This window comes from Nyctereutes procyonoides, unplaced genomic scaffold, assembly GCF_905146905.1.
Source record: "Nyctereutes procyonoides isolate TBG_1078 unplaced genomic scaffold, NYPRO_anot_genome, whole genome shotgun sequence".
NCBI classification, from domain to species: Eukaryota; Metazoa; Chordata; class Mammalia; order Carnivora; family Canidae; genus Nyctereutes; species Nyctereutes procyonoides.
The window spans coordinates 5030305-5046296 of record NW_026575144.1 but is presented as its reverse complement, the minus strand read 5'-3'; the positions used below and the strand labels follow the sequence as shown (position 1 = coordinate 5046296).

At 40.6% G+C, this 15992-nt stretch overlaps 1 protein-coding gene across 2 annotated transcripts in view; it reads left to right on the top strand.

Moving 5' to 3' along the window:
• Positions 1 to 15992, top strand: part of ARID5B (AT-rich interaction domain 5B) — a 178613-nt gene that overhangs the window by 78582 nt on the left and 84039 nt on the right. For both annotated transcript variants that reach the window (XM_055308720.1, XM_055308719.1), the window contains exon 4: positions 8741 to 8971. In XM_055308720.1, coding sequence (XP_055164695.1) covers positions 8741 to 8971 — 231 coding nt within the window. The remainder of the gene's footprint in view (positions 1 to 8740; positions 8972 to 15992) is intronic.

Sequence of the window (15992 nt, the reverse complement as noted above, 5' to 3'; positions counted from 1 at the left end):
TAAAGAGAATGGCTACAGCCTAACAATTTGTGAAGGGGAGGCAGGTTAAGGTAGGTCAGGCCTCTTAGAATCCCACTCCAACCGTGGTCACCCCGTTACCCACTTGGCAGTCTGGCCATGTGGTCTCAGGAGTGGAGACACTTATTGCCTAGCCACAGTCACGTGCAACATTCACATTCAGCTGACATGAGCCATATGGAAGTAGATGCAGAATTCTCAGAATGAAATCTAGAGTGGCTCCTGGATGTGGCTTAGGATTCAGTGACCACTTGGGAGAACCTTGGAGATTGAGCTGGCTTGCTTCCCAGGGGGTTCGTTTGTTACTCAGAGAGATGGCAGTGTTTGGTTTTAGTTTAGCCTGGTATTGTTTTCCTTTTGGAGTGAGGAAGCAATAGTCAGGGCAAAAGCCAATATGAACGTACTAATACATATTTTTATATTTGTGTGTCCATGTAATTTGAAGTGGCTGGCTTTGGGAAACAGCTAGTTAAAAGCCCCGATTTTGCATTTGAAATATTCTTTGTTCTGTTTACAACCATGCACAGAGAGATTTTCCCACATTTTCTTTTTTATAAGTTCTCCAGTGATGTTTTCGTGGCCTATCCTGGGAAGATCTGTCTTTCCATTTATCAAAACAAATGGCAAGCTGGGGACCATTTAAAGTCGTTTTTTTAGTTAATAAAGCCAATCTTCTTGTTCTGTTATGTTAAAAGTACATTATCTTTTTATTGCCAGCTCTCTATGGCTAGGTCTGTTTTCCGTCTTAGCAATCTCAGGGCTGCCCCCATTTGCTTACTGTGTAGAGAATTACAAAATCATCACGGGTGGGGCAGTACCAGCTGACTTACAGTACAAACCATTTCTCAAAATAACCACAACAGTGCAATACTGATGTGTCATTGACGTCACAGTATGTTTTTATGAAATAGTTTGTGGCATTTTCATTTCTATTCCGGATGGAATCTTGTTCTCTCTCCCTTTTAATCAGGCATTTAATTTATTTTTATTATTAATATTTTCCACTCCTTGTCTTGGCATGCCTCCAATTTAACAGCTTTGATGAGGGGGAAAAAAATAACAACTGACGACCCATCTTCCCCCACCCAGGTCTGCAACATCAGTTAACTGCAAATGTGTTTTCCCCTTTGATGTGTATTTACCCCTGGTACCAAGGGTACCTACTGCCTGGGGAGAGATGTAGAAATGCGTTACACACTCACACCAACTTGCGATCAGGAATTGATAAAGTTGATGTACAACTTTGGAATCTGAAACACTTTCTACCCATCCAAGCTATGTAGTCATAGGCACTGCTGCATTTTGCTTTTACAAATATCTTTCTGTATAATGTCCTGTAATTAGAACAGGAAATCATTGAGTAACTGTGAGATGAATAAGAGCACTTAGACTGAAAAGAAAATCACCTTCCGAGAAATTATATTCTCTCTCTCTTTTTTCTTTCTCTCTCTCCCACTCTTTTTTTTTTTTTTTCTGCATGTTACAATGTTGGTAATGATAGTAACAGCTGTAGCTGCTCTTATCTGTAGAATTTTCATGCTTAGGTTTTCAGAAATGAAAAAAAAATTTCCTTTTCAGTAATAATCAAAAGTGAATGGACAGAAAATAGGAAATGCCTAATTATGACAAATATTCAGTGTCACAACAGAGCAGCAATTAAATGGAAACTTCAGTATAATTGTCAATAGCAGTAAGAATTGGACTCATGCCAGGTACATAAAGTTGATGCTTCGCCTTGGTTGGTTGCTAGGAGCACTGTGAAAAGTAGAAAGCTTTGAGAAAGGAATGCCTAATGTAATAAAGTAACAGAAAGAAGCATAAATCATTGTAAGAGCCTCTCGTATTGACATTATTTTACTTAAATTGTCTCAAAACTAGACATCAAGTTTTATAACATGAGCAAATTCATATTTGCTTGGGGAAGAAAAAAGAACACTGTATGTCGTCTTTGAAGGACTGGGGACTTTGTGTCTCAAGCATAGCCTTCATACATATTTGGAATCTTTTAAGTGAAAATCTTTAAATGTTTGTTTCTATTGGCATCCAAATGCATTTGCCCTAATACGATTAAGAGAACTAAAGGGCAAAATACTTGGCAGATTTTTCAGTTGAGGTAATTAGGTGCAGGAAGGAACATGCATACTTTTTCCACCAGGCTCTATAAAATCCTAGTGCAAAGATTTTTTTTAAGGTTTTTTTTTTTTTTAAGCTTACTGATTTTAGAAGTAGATTATAGTGGTTTTCAGTAAGCATAATAGTGTGATGTTTCCGCAACAAGCCTTCCCTTTCCCCCTCACCCCCCAGAATGAAAAAGAAAGTTACATTTCTAAATGTTGTGTGAAAGATAAAAGCAAATTTCTCCTCCGGAATTTATGTTTTCAGCCTCCTGTGCGTTTGGCCACCATTATCTATTTAAAAAAAAATAGCATTATGGATATTTGAAAGTCAATGCTCCATTAATTCATTGTGTTTGCTATTTCATGCATCTCTCTTTGTATAAAGACAACTTGAGCAACGTGCTATTCAGAATGAATGCCTGCTCTTACCCTCTCCCCCTCCACCCCTTCCCCATTCCCAGCCCAACTCTGAGGATTAAAGCAATGGTATACAGTTACTGTTTGAAAAGCTTGGGTGGAGTCTCACGTTATAATTACAGTTTCTCTGTGGAATTCTGTTTTGGACTTTGAAAATATATAAATAAGTGAAAAATTGACATTGAGAGAGGTTAACAAAACGTGTAATTATGATATAAGCACAGGATTAGGGTAATTTTGGTTGAGCATTACAAGCAGTGTACTTTAGGTATTAACTTTTAATAGGCAAAATTCTTCTCATTGAAGTTGAAATGAGGTTTAGTAATTTTGGGTCTCTTATTCCCTTTGAATATTTCATTTAAAAATAGGCATATTCAGTTTTTTTTTCTTTTTTGGTGGAGAGGGAATTGAGGAATGGGATGACATTTTAATAGAGTATCATAATATGGCTTAAAAATTTCAGTCTTTGGTAGCAACAATTTATTGCTGATCATTTTCTTTTGACAGAAATCAAGTAATGCCTATATAACCCAACCAACTACAGCTGACTAGAATGTGTTAGAGTACGATTCCTTGGGGTAATACTTTGATTTCTTTTCCTATGTGGGTGTGGTTGAAAGAAAATCTTTGTTCCAGGAACACTTTGTTTGTCTTTTGCTGAACAAATGTACAATTTAGCCATTCTTTATTCATTCTTAGATTTATCTGCTAGACCTATTATGAATTAAAAAGGGGAAAATGTCCTATGCAGCATTTATTGGCAGCCTCTGTTTCATGGGTAACTGCATACGAGTGTTTGTTTATATGTACATGAAATGCATAGGGAAGAAAGAAGTAGTGAGGAATTTAAATAAGAATTCTTGAAAGGGTTGTTTGGCTTTATTTGTTTCTTAGTGTACTAGGACAAAATAAAATATGACAGCTGTTGAACAATTTAATAGTTTTGTAGCTGTATGAGGAAGAAGTTAATTTAATGCAAAGGCTTAGGGGAAAGTTACGGGATCATAGAATTTTAGATCTGGAAAGCTCTTCCAAACTCAAAATTTTATTCTCTGTTATACATACCTTTCTTGTGAAGGTGACCATGCTTTGTCTCGAGAAAAAAAAAAAATTCTCTGGTTAACTAAGCATGTCTACCGAAATTCATCCAGGGTAAAGTTTCACTGAGGTATCTTCAATCAGAGAAACTTTACCCTACATGAATTGTTGGTTCTTCCAGGTCTCACCTTTACTCTGGATCTTCTCTGTGCTCTCACCTAGAACACTTGTTAATTTTCTTAGGAGTCCTGAGGGTCTCGTGGGCTTTGTTCGGTTTTGTTGGGGTTTCATTCTTTCTTTTTTTTTTTTTTTTTCGGTAAATATTAAAGGCGATTCCTATGGGGATGTCTAATTGTAAGGTTGGAAATTTGCCTCTGTCCAAACAATGCCAAATGGAGGGTTCTTTTCATAAGGAACAAAATTATCATAATTTTTGTGTTGGTATTATTAAACATTGCCACATTAGGTCAGGTTCCAACTGGGCCTCTAGCATCTTAGTATGGAAGAGGTTCATGAGGCTCAGGGGTTCTGGACTTGCACAACCTAAAGTTGGCTTTATTTCCTATTATGTGAGTAGAAAGCAAAAAGTTGATATACCTAGTACCCCCCCTTATCCATGGCTCCCAGTGGGTGCCTGAAACTGCATATAACACCAAACCGTATCTCTATAGGGCTTTTTCCTATACATACATACCCATGAGAAAGTTCAATTTACTAGTTAGGCATAGTAAGAGATTAACAATACCTAATAGTAAAATCAAACGATAAAGTAGTCTCTCTCTCTCTCTCTCTCTCTCTCTCTCTCTCTCTCTCTCTTTCTCTTAGAATGCCTTATTGTACTCACCATTCTCCCTGTGGTGATGTGAGGTGATAAAATGCCCTTGTGATAAGAGGAAGGGAGGTGAACAACATAGGCACTGTGATGTAGTGTTAGGCTACTACTTGACCTTCTGATGATACATCAGAGGGAGGGTCATCTGCTTCCATTGACCACCGTTGACCACAAACTGCAGAAAGTGAAACCTCTGGCATGGGGGGGCCGCTGTATGTGAAAGGTGTGTCAGTACTGTTACATCATGATGGTGTGAATTACTGTTTCCTGAAGTCACAACAAGCTGATTTATTTAACTGGAGTAGAATTCTGGCCTATACCTGGTTGAATTGTACAGTCCTTGATACAACAGAAGTTTCATACTTTATGTGACCAAAGGCTATCATCCTCATCCCTAATACTGTACATTAATTAAATCTCTAATAATAAGATGTCAAATAAACAAAGATTATCTTTCAAGCACACCCACATAGGAAAAGAAATCAAAGTATTAGCTTAATGAGCATTGTAATTTTGCTATTATTAGTAGGTGTGACATTTTGTCATAAGGAAAATCCCTTGAACTTGGAATTAAAAGACTGGGTGACAATCTCACCTCCATCACTTTCTGCTTCCTGGAGATCCCGGGCTAGTCACTTGGGTATCTGAACCTGTTATCCTACCTCTGGGTTGGGGGATATTAACGAGCACTAATCCTACCAGTAGGGTTGTTGTGAGGAAGAAAAGAGATGTGTTTCGTGGCAGACCTTTGTAAATTTTTGTGTTTTACCATCAGTACCAGAAGTCATAGTAGTATTTCTAAAGAAACCATCCCTCTGTCCCTCTTATTTTTAGTTGAGAGGTCTTTTTTCATTTGCCATCTTCTGTGCTTCCCGCGACCATCCTGGGAGAGTGGCAAGGAGAAGGGAATTTGGTCCTATATTCTGTTCTGGGCACAGCGGGGGTGTGGATAGAAGCAGATAACTGGAAACATGTTATAAGTACATGTACACTTTGGAGCCCCAATTTGTGATGTTTCAACAACAATCTTTTGACTTTATGCTAGTGTAAAAGCGATAGGCATTCAATAGAAGCTGTACTTTGAATTTTGAATTTGGATCTTTTCCCAGGCTAACCATACATGGAGCAATACCGTTGTGGTGCTGGGTGTTAGCCACGAACCGCAGCTCCCAGACAGCCATGCGGTCACGACAGTGACCATCCAACACCCAGCCGTTCTGTACCTATGCAACCACCCTGTTTTTCACTTTCACTACAGTAGTCAATAAATTACATGAGATAGTCAAATAGTCATTATAAAATAGGCTTTGTTTTAGATGATTTTGCTCAGTGTAAGTGTTCTGAGCACAGCTAAGGTAGGCTAGGCAAAACTATCGTGTTTGGTAGGTTAGGTATGTTAAGTGCAGTTTCAACTTAGGATATTTTCAACTTACAAGGTGTTATCAGGACATAGCACATCAAAAGTGGAGAAAGGTGTGTGTGTGTGTGTGTGTGTGTGTGTGTGTGTGTGTGTGTACACACACATTCAGAGAGAGAGAGGGAGAGAGAGATCAAAACCCAAACTAAATAAATTACTATAGGTCTATACAAAGAGCTAAACCCAAACTCAGAGATAGTGGTTTCAAAGTTTAATGTGCATAAGTTCCCTGGAAGCTTGTTAAAAATGTAGATTCCTGGGCCCCAACTTTAGATATTCTGAGTTAGTGGTTCTGGACAGGCCCCTAGAGTCTGCCTTTTTACAGTCACCCCAAATGATTCTGATGGGGGCAGTCCCTAGAGCATGCTCAGACCTACTATCTCCAGAACGAATGGACATCACAGGACACATTTCCAGGACTTGGACCCAAAGGAGCTGGCAGGTTTTTCCTCCAACAGAAAGAGGATTCATGGCTTGGCTTGTGCTTTGGGAACTGCATGAAGAAAGAAGGATAAATGTTTCAAGCTAGATTGAGGAAACAAACACAAAAATCAACCAACCAACAAACCCAGGTCATTTCTAAGCACTAAAGATAGCCAGGGAGCTGACCGCATCCAGAACAGAGAATTAGGAAGAGGTTAGAGATGGCATTATCAGGAAAAATGGGCAGAGAAAAACAGAAGGAGAATAAGGGGACAAGAAGGAAGGCAAATGCCCCCTAGCATCCAGGTGACATCTTCTGCTGTAAAGGTAACTGTTCCATTCTTCTGCCATCATTCATCCTGAAAAGCACAACTTGCTCCGTTTCATCTTAAGAACACTGAGAAACTAGTACAATCCCAGTACAGAAAGCCGACGGCACAACCAGGATAGAATTTTAGAGTAGTGTCTAGATTCGCACAGTATTTACTATTTACAGGAGGTGGTAGTAGATGTGGGGCATGCTGACGGAAGTCCTGGGGGTTCATGGTTACCCCCCTGTCCCTTGTCCACGGTGTCTTGGACAAGGAGAGTATGACGATACAATTGATGCATTTGGGGGCTGCTTATTCAAATAGGACTTAGGTACCCTGGAATCCTGATGGTGTTCAGGGATTATTTCCAGTATAACTTTATGTGCTTTAACTCTATAGAAAGCACAGATTCGAACCCAAAGTGTGAACCGGCATCTTGGTCTGCGGTAAAAATCTCAAATTGTAATGTCTTGGGATGTATATCAGCATTTAAAAACTGAACTTCATTTGGGGACTTGCCTTCAATGTAAACATATTTCCTTGTAATTAAATATGCCAGCTGACAAAGTGGCTACCCACAAACCAGGCAGGAGTCTAAGAAATGCAAACTGTTAAAAGATGTCATCTTGAAAGCAGCTAAACATCTCCATTCTCGAAGAAGCCTCCAGCCCAAGGAACTCAGTGAACATAATTAGAAATACATCTGGGTATTGGCCTCCTATCTGAAAAGGTCACATGCACACCTTCCACTGGTACTGGTTATATTCCATCATTTGTTCTGTCCTTACTCATTTGTCTCCCACTGGTTACCAGATGGCCACGATAATGTTGGTATCCTTAACAACTGTCTTGTGCAATTCCTGGCAGCATGGTAAGGGCTCAAAATATTGAGTGTTTTCCCTTTGGATAAGCCAGTGACATATCTGGGAATTGCTTACAAACGCGCTGATGGTGTGGTTATAGAGAGTGATGGCAGACCAGGTCATGGAGCCTAAATTCAGCTTGACGTTATGCAGGTGGCAGGCTACCAGAGGGGTGCTTTTGCCATTTCTCAAGCTTCAGGTGAAGGAAGGAGTCCTCCATGCAGAATCTGGTTTTTATAAATAAGCACTTAATATAGTGAGGTGTAGATAAGCATTAAGATCATTGTTAAAAGGAGCTTCATGGAAGTTGCTGAAATGTTCTGAGCTAAGTTGGTTCTGATGGAGCTGTCACAGGATGCTTGGGGAGTCTTCTCAGCATGGTTCTCTGAGTTGTGCCAAGTTACCAGATGGATTCAAGGCACATTGGAAGCTAAGGGGCAAAGGAAAGGGGGGACAAGGCAAGTGGATGTATCAATCAAGTTGGGATAGGTCATGCTGCAAAAACAAATAACCCCCCAAATTGCAGCCTCACTTAAAACAACAAAGGCTGCTTTTGTGCTTGTGTTATATATCCATTTAGGACCAACGAGGGACTCTGCTCCATGTCGCTCTTGCCCCAAGACCCTGACTGACGGTGCAGCCGCTAAGGGGCAAGGGAGCGTGTTGTAGTCAAGCACTGGCCCTTCAAGTCACTTCTGTCATATTTTTTTGATCAAAACCAGTCACATGGCCCCTTGACTTGAGTGGGCCAGGAAGCATGGTCTTTCCACAAGACCGTAAAGAGCACCAGAAATATTTGCTGAACAGCACCAACCACCACCCGATGAGATGACGATGCTGTTTGAACTTACAGGCGTCTCTCTGGGGCCAGATGACCTTTCCAGAGACTTCTAGCCCTGAAAGATTATATAATCTCAAAAAAAGAAAAAAAAAAAGCAGACTCCAGAAAAATGTATAAAGAAGCTCAACCAAATTGTAATTTTTTTCTGCTGATGAGGCCTTGAATGCTTATAATATAAATGAGGCTCTTTCTGCTGCTTGCAGGTGGCCCAAACCACGCCTCATCTGTCCACCTGGACTTTCCTCCGCGGTACCCCAAGGCCTGCGAGTGGGACTGGGCTGGGGAGGTGGGGCCGCCGGGGTCGGCCACCACGCAGCCTGTGTTGGAGATGAGGTGGGGGGGAGTCTTGTTTGCAGACACGGTTTTCATTCGAAAGCAGAGCGATCGTTGGGATTGTGGCATGGCCACGGCTGCCCGGTGTTGGGGGGAAGAGGCTAACGGACGTGTTCTCTTGTTTGCCTAGGGGAGGACGAGGAAGAGACGAACGTGATCGTCCTCAGCTACCCTCAGTATTGCCGGTACCGGTCCATGCTGAAGCGCATCCAGGATAAGCCGCCTTCCATTCTGACGGACCAGTTTGCGTTGGCCCTGGGGGGCATTGCGGTGGTCAGCAAGAACCCGCAGATCCTGTACTGTCGGGATACCTTTGACCACCCAACTCTCATTGAAAATGAGAGTATATGTGATGAGTTTGGTGAGTCTTTTTATTTTGTTCTCTCCTTTATTTTGTGCATGTATGTTTGCTGGTTTTCGGTGCCCACCAGGAGTGGTGATGGGGGACAGGGCTTAGCCCCCCCCCAAGCTCTGTGTGCCCCCCAGATGACTGTGGCAGAAAGTGCCATCACCTCCTTGGCAGCCTCTGGTCGCCAGGGTAAAGGGTAATTATTTAGAATTTGTTGTTTGATAGAGGGTCTGAAGTTGCTTGGTCGACCTTGAAATTGGACTTCAGGACAGGAAGCTTTCATGTTCGCTCTTTCTTAAAAGGCTTTGGCTATTCAGATACTGATTTTTTTTTTTTAACTAATCACTCCCTTTTCAGTGTGATAAGGAACTGTAAAAATGCACCAGTTGTCACCACTTCAGTGCTATAGGGCGAATGGATAGATTGATGAGAGATAGATCCCTGTGCCCCTTCATTTTTTCATATGTATGTATGGTTACACATATATATCCATCTTTGCTGGGCACAGTGTATAAAAATATGTATAGATATTTATATATGTGTGTGTATATATATCTAAATTCAGATCTCTCTCTCTTTATATACTATGCCCCCCAAAGATGGATATGCACACATAATTTTATCTGCATCTCTTCTAGCCAATCAGTCATGTGTCTCTATAGATAGAAGCAAAGGAGAAGATATATCATAGGTTTGGGAGCCTTTGCATGATGCAGTGAATGACTGGAGGCAAGCCAGGATCACATCTCTCACATCTTCATTTTCTCATCTGTTTGTTGAAGAGATTGGATCATATCAGTGATTCTCAACTGGCTAGGCAGGGATATCAGAATACCCTGGGGGTGCTTTATCAAGCTACACATGTTCCTTGGAAATTCCTGTACTTACAGAGGCAAAGAGGCTGAGACCCATGGCCCAGAGAGAGCACTCATAGGGTCGCTTTGAGTTGAAACATTCCTTGATTCTGTCGTCTAAGGTTTTCCCAAGGATCCCCAGTTTGTGGATTATTCGGATTCAGAGTTTTTGCTTAACTGTTACAGGCCTCAGCATGGTTTGGGAAATCCACTGTGACCTCTCTACTCTCATTATTCGTGACCCCAGCAGCCCTTTACCTGCTGCTGCAGGGGGATATTGTAAGTAGGGGTGAGGGTGAGGGATGTTCCAAAAGAGAAGGGAGGAAAGAGGAAGGAGACCTTGGTTCATTGGACATGGCATTTTTTTCCTTACAGACTTTTTTTTGGATGCCTTTCACAACTCTGTCTTACCAGATGACCACCGGTCTATAAGAGAACAGCAAGGTTTATACAAGTTATGTATCCCTTCTTCCAAGAAGAATTTATTGTCATATTTTTAATATTCAAATAATCATTTTATTCAAGTAGGTGAAGTATCCAGCACATTAAAAAAAAAAAAAACCCTCTTTTCAGATCAGCATTTACAAATCTTCCCTTTCTAATACTTCTGTTTTGAGTTGTTTTTTTTTTTTTCCATACCCCCTACTCCCAAACCCTCTGTCCTGCTTGCCACTCAAGAGGTCTGTAAATTCCTGACACAAAATAAAACTGAAGGAATGCTTTCCCTCATTTAAGAGTAGTCAAAGTTAGAGTATCACAGCATAACATAGTGAAAAATGTTTTAACCTTTTTGGCTAATTTAAGAGTTATTAGTCATTGGGCTTCAAAGCTATTGCGTCTGGAATTGGTAATAGAAAGAAGTTCCAATTTAACAGTGATCACAATGGTTGTTAAGAGTTACTAAATTAGTTTTAAATGTTCTCACAAACACCAGCGTCTAACTTTTGAATGTTTTCCTGAACTTTTCTTCTGGTAAAGCTAATTTTAATGCTGTTTTTTCTTCTCCAGCCTCTTAAAATGGAAACTTTCTTTTGGAATAAAGCTACCTTTAAAGAACTGCTAGATGGCCAGTTTAATAATTAGAATATTAGATTTTTTCTTTTCATTGAATTTGTACTTCAGATAGTTTGTATTTCGTGTAGTATTTCATTTTAGTAAGTGAACCCCTCTTCCCCCCCCCACCAAAAAAGCTTATTTTTGACCTGATTTGAACACTTTTGCCAGCACCCCACCCCCGCCTTCCACTTTTGGTCCCTACATCTAAATTTCCAGAGAACACCCTTTTAAACTTCCAACTGGTTGTATTTGAAATCAACATGGGTTGAGGCGTTTGTTAAAACGTGGGGTTGGGTTTCTCTAACCAACTAACAGTTGGTAGAAGAACATAAATTTAATTAGTGACTAGCATTAAACAAATGTTCCTAATATTAAACACTGCCAGATGACCAAAACACTTCTGTCAGATTACCGCGAGTGCCAGGGGGCCCACAGACGAATTTTCTACACAGTATATATTCTGTACCACACGTTTGGTGACTTCAGTAATTGGTCAAATGTAATTTAGGTAACAGTATGCCTAGGCTGTAAAAATCAAATTTTATTAGCCATATCACCAGGTGGATGAATGGTGGAGCTGATGGCAAAGAGTTTATAGCATTTAGCAGCTACACCTTTGACACATGAAATTCATAAATTGCCATAAAATACCTGCAAGGCCCTTCTCAAAAAGGACAGTGTCTGCTTTCCTATGATTAAATAATGTTTATTTTATTAACCAATATATTTTTTGCTTTCTTCTATTAAATGGGATTATGGAGTGGGGGTGAGAGAGGGTGTTCAAAAGATAAATAAAACACAGTTCTTGCTTGTTTGGAGGATTTAAAATTCTAATTGGGGAAGACAGGATTAACGCACCTGAAAGGTTAACTAATGTTACAAGAAAGTCAATGATTAAGTATTTGGTGAGTGTTGCAGAAAGCAAGCACAGGAGGAATTTAGCAGTGGGCTGGTGGGGTGGGGGGCTTGGGAGGGTGATCATGAGAGGCGTCAGGGAAAGCTCCATGAACAAGGCAGGACTCGGTCTGGTTTTCAAAAACAGGGAGAAAGGCTAATAGAAAAGTTTTCGGAAACAACCTAAATCACTTAGAATTCATGTCCTGACTCTCCATGTCAAGAATGGCTGCCTTCACTGTGGGTCAACTGTTGGCCTCTGCTAGGTTTGTTTGCCCTTCATGAATGGTCTGGTGCCCTCTCTGCCAGGAGGACGTGAGTGTGAGTCCATGGACCAAGGCTGGGGCAAATCTAGGCAGTGGCTCTGGAAGTGGAACTAGGCTTTCTTGGGCAGGAACGATCCACATTTTCTCTGCGTGACCACCTTTCCCAACTGCTCAGACACCTCCCCCTTCCCTCCATTGTTTAAATGTTGTCCACGGAATAACAAGTTTAATTGAACAATAAAAGTGAGGCTTTTAAATCTACAATGAATCCCTATAAATAAATTCTCCGAGGAATTTTATGAAGCTGTTTAATGAAAAGTTTGATTAGAAACTATTAAAGAAAAATAGAATCGATGAAATTTCATCATTTAGTCCCACATTACAGTGGTGTCATTTTGATTTTTATTTACATTGAGATATTCAGAATAGAGTAAATATATCCTGGTTTTAATTAACTATCCTCCTTACTTGGGAAAGGTTATTTTAGGCTTGAAGGGTTTTGATAGCGTACCATCTGCTTTCTTCCGTGTGTTTTATTCAAGTCCCTTCCCTGCTTACAGCGCTGTGCAGTGTCTAAACCTATGACATAAGCATAAATTGAATCATATTAATGGCAGGTGATTGAAAAGCTTCAGCCTTGACATCCTGCCTGAATCCTTCTATCTTGTCAGTAAGAGTGCTCTTAAAGGCAGTGTGATCTTTTCACAGCACAAGAGAATTGACTATTTTTAAAACTAAAGCAACGGACTCCCCATGAAAGCATTGTGAAGACTGGTTGTATTGCACGTGCAATTAGGAAATGAGATTATAATAATAATGAGGGGAAAGTGACATTATGAATGACAATTTTTTATAAAAATCTTTACCCTGCATGTAATTCCTGCCCCCACTGTCCCGTTAGAACCTCCTAACGTGAGGCATTCTTCGGCTATCCCCACCTTGCTTTTACCTTTTTATAATTTGATTCCTCTTTTGTAAAACACATACCATCGTTTATATTGTTGTTATTGTCTGTGCTGTAGAGAAAACAGACATGTGCAAACAGTCGGTCTATTTTTCCTGTTAGAACAATTAAATGTCCACCAGTTTGTAATGCACAATGTTTCCCTTAACACCACACGGATTGATGTCGCGTGTGCGAAGTGTTGACAGCTAAATCCAAACAGAGGCGTGCACAGTACAGTCGATAAATGGATAACTTTAAGGTACTTGCTTTTGTCAGAGAGATGTAAGGTGGGCCCAATATATATAAGTGAGATGAAATTACTGCTTAAATGTGGGTTGAACTAACTGGATTAAGATATAGTTGATTAAAAAATAATAAAAGATAGTTTATTTTAGTCTGAATTTTGAACTGCAAAGAGACATAAGTCATGCTTCTAAGTTCTTCGGAGTCAGAGAGAGAGAGAGAGAGAGAGAGTGTGTGTGTGTGTGTGTGTGTGTGTGTGTGTTGGGGGCGGGGGGGGGGTGTTCCTTGACCGAGGAATGGGATGGGGTTAAAGGAAGGATGTGGTATTCTCCTGAAAAGAGCAGAGATGAGATGGGCTGCCGTCTTGACGTTTGGTCCATGTTAGGAAACCATGAACCCTGACCCTTAGGGAGAAGATAGCAACATCGGTATTAAAACATGTCTTTTGCTGAAGCGCAGGGAGGATAGCACAGGTTAGGGGGAAAGTGCTAGGCTTACAGATCCACTAGGTATTAATCCAGGCTCACCTGTCTGATTTGCTCTTCCTCCAGGCAAATGAGGTGAGGCGCCTCCCTCATCCTACCTTTCACACTGGGTGGTAATAGCTCATCACCAGGCTCAGACTAAGTCTGTATTCACTTGATTAAAAAAAAAAAAAAAAAAAAAAAAAAACAGTCCTCATGATCAGTGAAGATTCTCTATTATTTCCAGGAGAATCTTAGGTCTTGGACAGCTTACAGTCATCCAAACCGATCTCGCTCTGTAAATAATAAAGGATCCACTTCTCTAAGGCTCTGGGACTCTTCCTAGAGCCTTCATGGAAAAGAAAAGTTTTCTACTTTTTACAATATGTTTTAAAGAAGCTTTTCTGACTCTGCCCTGAACTTTCCCTTTCTGTTTTCCTGTTGGGTGAAATAATGACATTTTAGACAAAAGAAGAAAAAGCCAAGGGAGGGAAGAAAACAAAAGAGGGGATGAAACCTTGACTTTTTATGAAGGAAAATTCAGGATGTGTAACATTATTTTGAAGCACAGAGGACGAGCTGGACTCTGCCTCTTCCCCTCTAAACATCACATGTTTTGCTGGAAATGAAAGGAAAGGCAGTTGTTTTGTTAAGGATCATGGGAATTTGTAAGTGAGTAAACATTTTTTTCCTTGCCAAAGTAGGTTTCATGGTCACAGTGGATTTTGATGATCAAATGGCCTTGTTCCTGGCCCCTGTCCACATTCAGCCTTGTGCTGCCTGCCCGCCTGCGGTGCCCACCGATCGCCCAGATGATAGCAAGGCAGATGTTTCTCTTTAACTGAAGCTGAGTGGGAAAGGAGTCAGGCTTCTTCTATACTGCAATTTATGCAGAAGTCCTTACCCTCCAGAGATCACTCTTGGGGGACTGCTTCGTCCTGGAAATTCTCTAGAGGTTCTGTTTATCATTAAAGAATGGTCTAACCAAGACCATGCTTGGTACCTTCTCTTTGTTGCATGTGCTGCCCAAGGAAGGACAGTGGAAGGTTGAAGTTCATCACACAGTGGGGTCAACTGAACCCAAATAAGCCTGCTGGTTGTGGTATATTGGATGTGCTCAATAGTACATGTAATGATTCACATATGGTGTTGGCTTCCAGGACACTGGGACACAAAGAGGGCTGGGGAGCAGACCTTGGGCAGAGGTGTTGGAAGCTAGGGTACCATCTCTCTTAAGGGTTAATGAACAGAATTTTTATGTTGTTACTGTAAACTAATTTTCAGAGTCATGATATATGGAATGGGTCTGATTCGTGAATTTCTTTTCTATTTTTGGAACTTGGAAGGATACTTTAAAATAACTCTGGACTCCTTTTTGTAGCTTAGGGGACTCAATGGGTTATTAAAAACTATTTGGACCCATGGGTACAATAAACTCTTGTTCACTCCAGAAGAAAGGATTTGTGTCTATATTGGCTAATATTTCACCTAGCATTTCATTTAGAAAAGCAAGAAAGTTATATCCCATTACATTAGCAAGATCAACATATTCCTCTCTAGGGTGAAACAGATATTTTTATCAGTTCACACACACACACACACTATAGGAAAGAACCAGGTCATTGAAAATCACAGGCAAAAGTGCTAGTTAGGGAAAGGGATGGGAGAATGAGGTTCAGAATAAGTATGCATTCACTTGATTTTTAAAATCCTCTTGATATCAAAGATACCCTCCAATCACCTTCATTGTATCCTGTCAAGGGACTGATTAAAGTTCATTGGACTGCTGGAGAAGCTGTCTGGGGGTGCCGAGAGCCCACCACAGTGCCTGACACACAGTACATTCTTGTCCATTTATGCATTTCACCAATATCTATTATCTGTTCACACCTACTGTGTGCCCAGTATTGTTCTGGTCCCTGTGCACACAGTTGTGAACAAGACAGAAGAATTTATGCTCCTAGTAACCTTATAATGAGGACTTTGGGGAGAGGCTTGGGAAAGTATGGGATAGCCATGGACCGTATGTCATGGATCTAGACCATACCTCATAGAGCTGTGGGGATTCAAGCACTTAGATGGTACATGGCATGTACTACTTAAGTACTTCTCATTAACTAAGTCTCCTTGTACCTCTTGCACCACCACCCAACACAGCCATAACCATGTATCGAGTCCATAGTAGTTCATCAAAAAACATTTACAGAATTATTTCATACCTCTATAGACTCTTGGGGAAATGAGGTATCATTTACTACTAAAAATCATTCAACATCGGCTCATTCCAGAAATACTTGTTTGTTTGTCCTT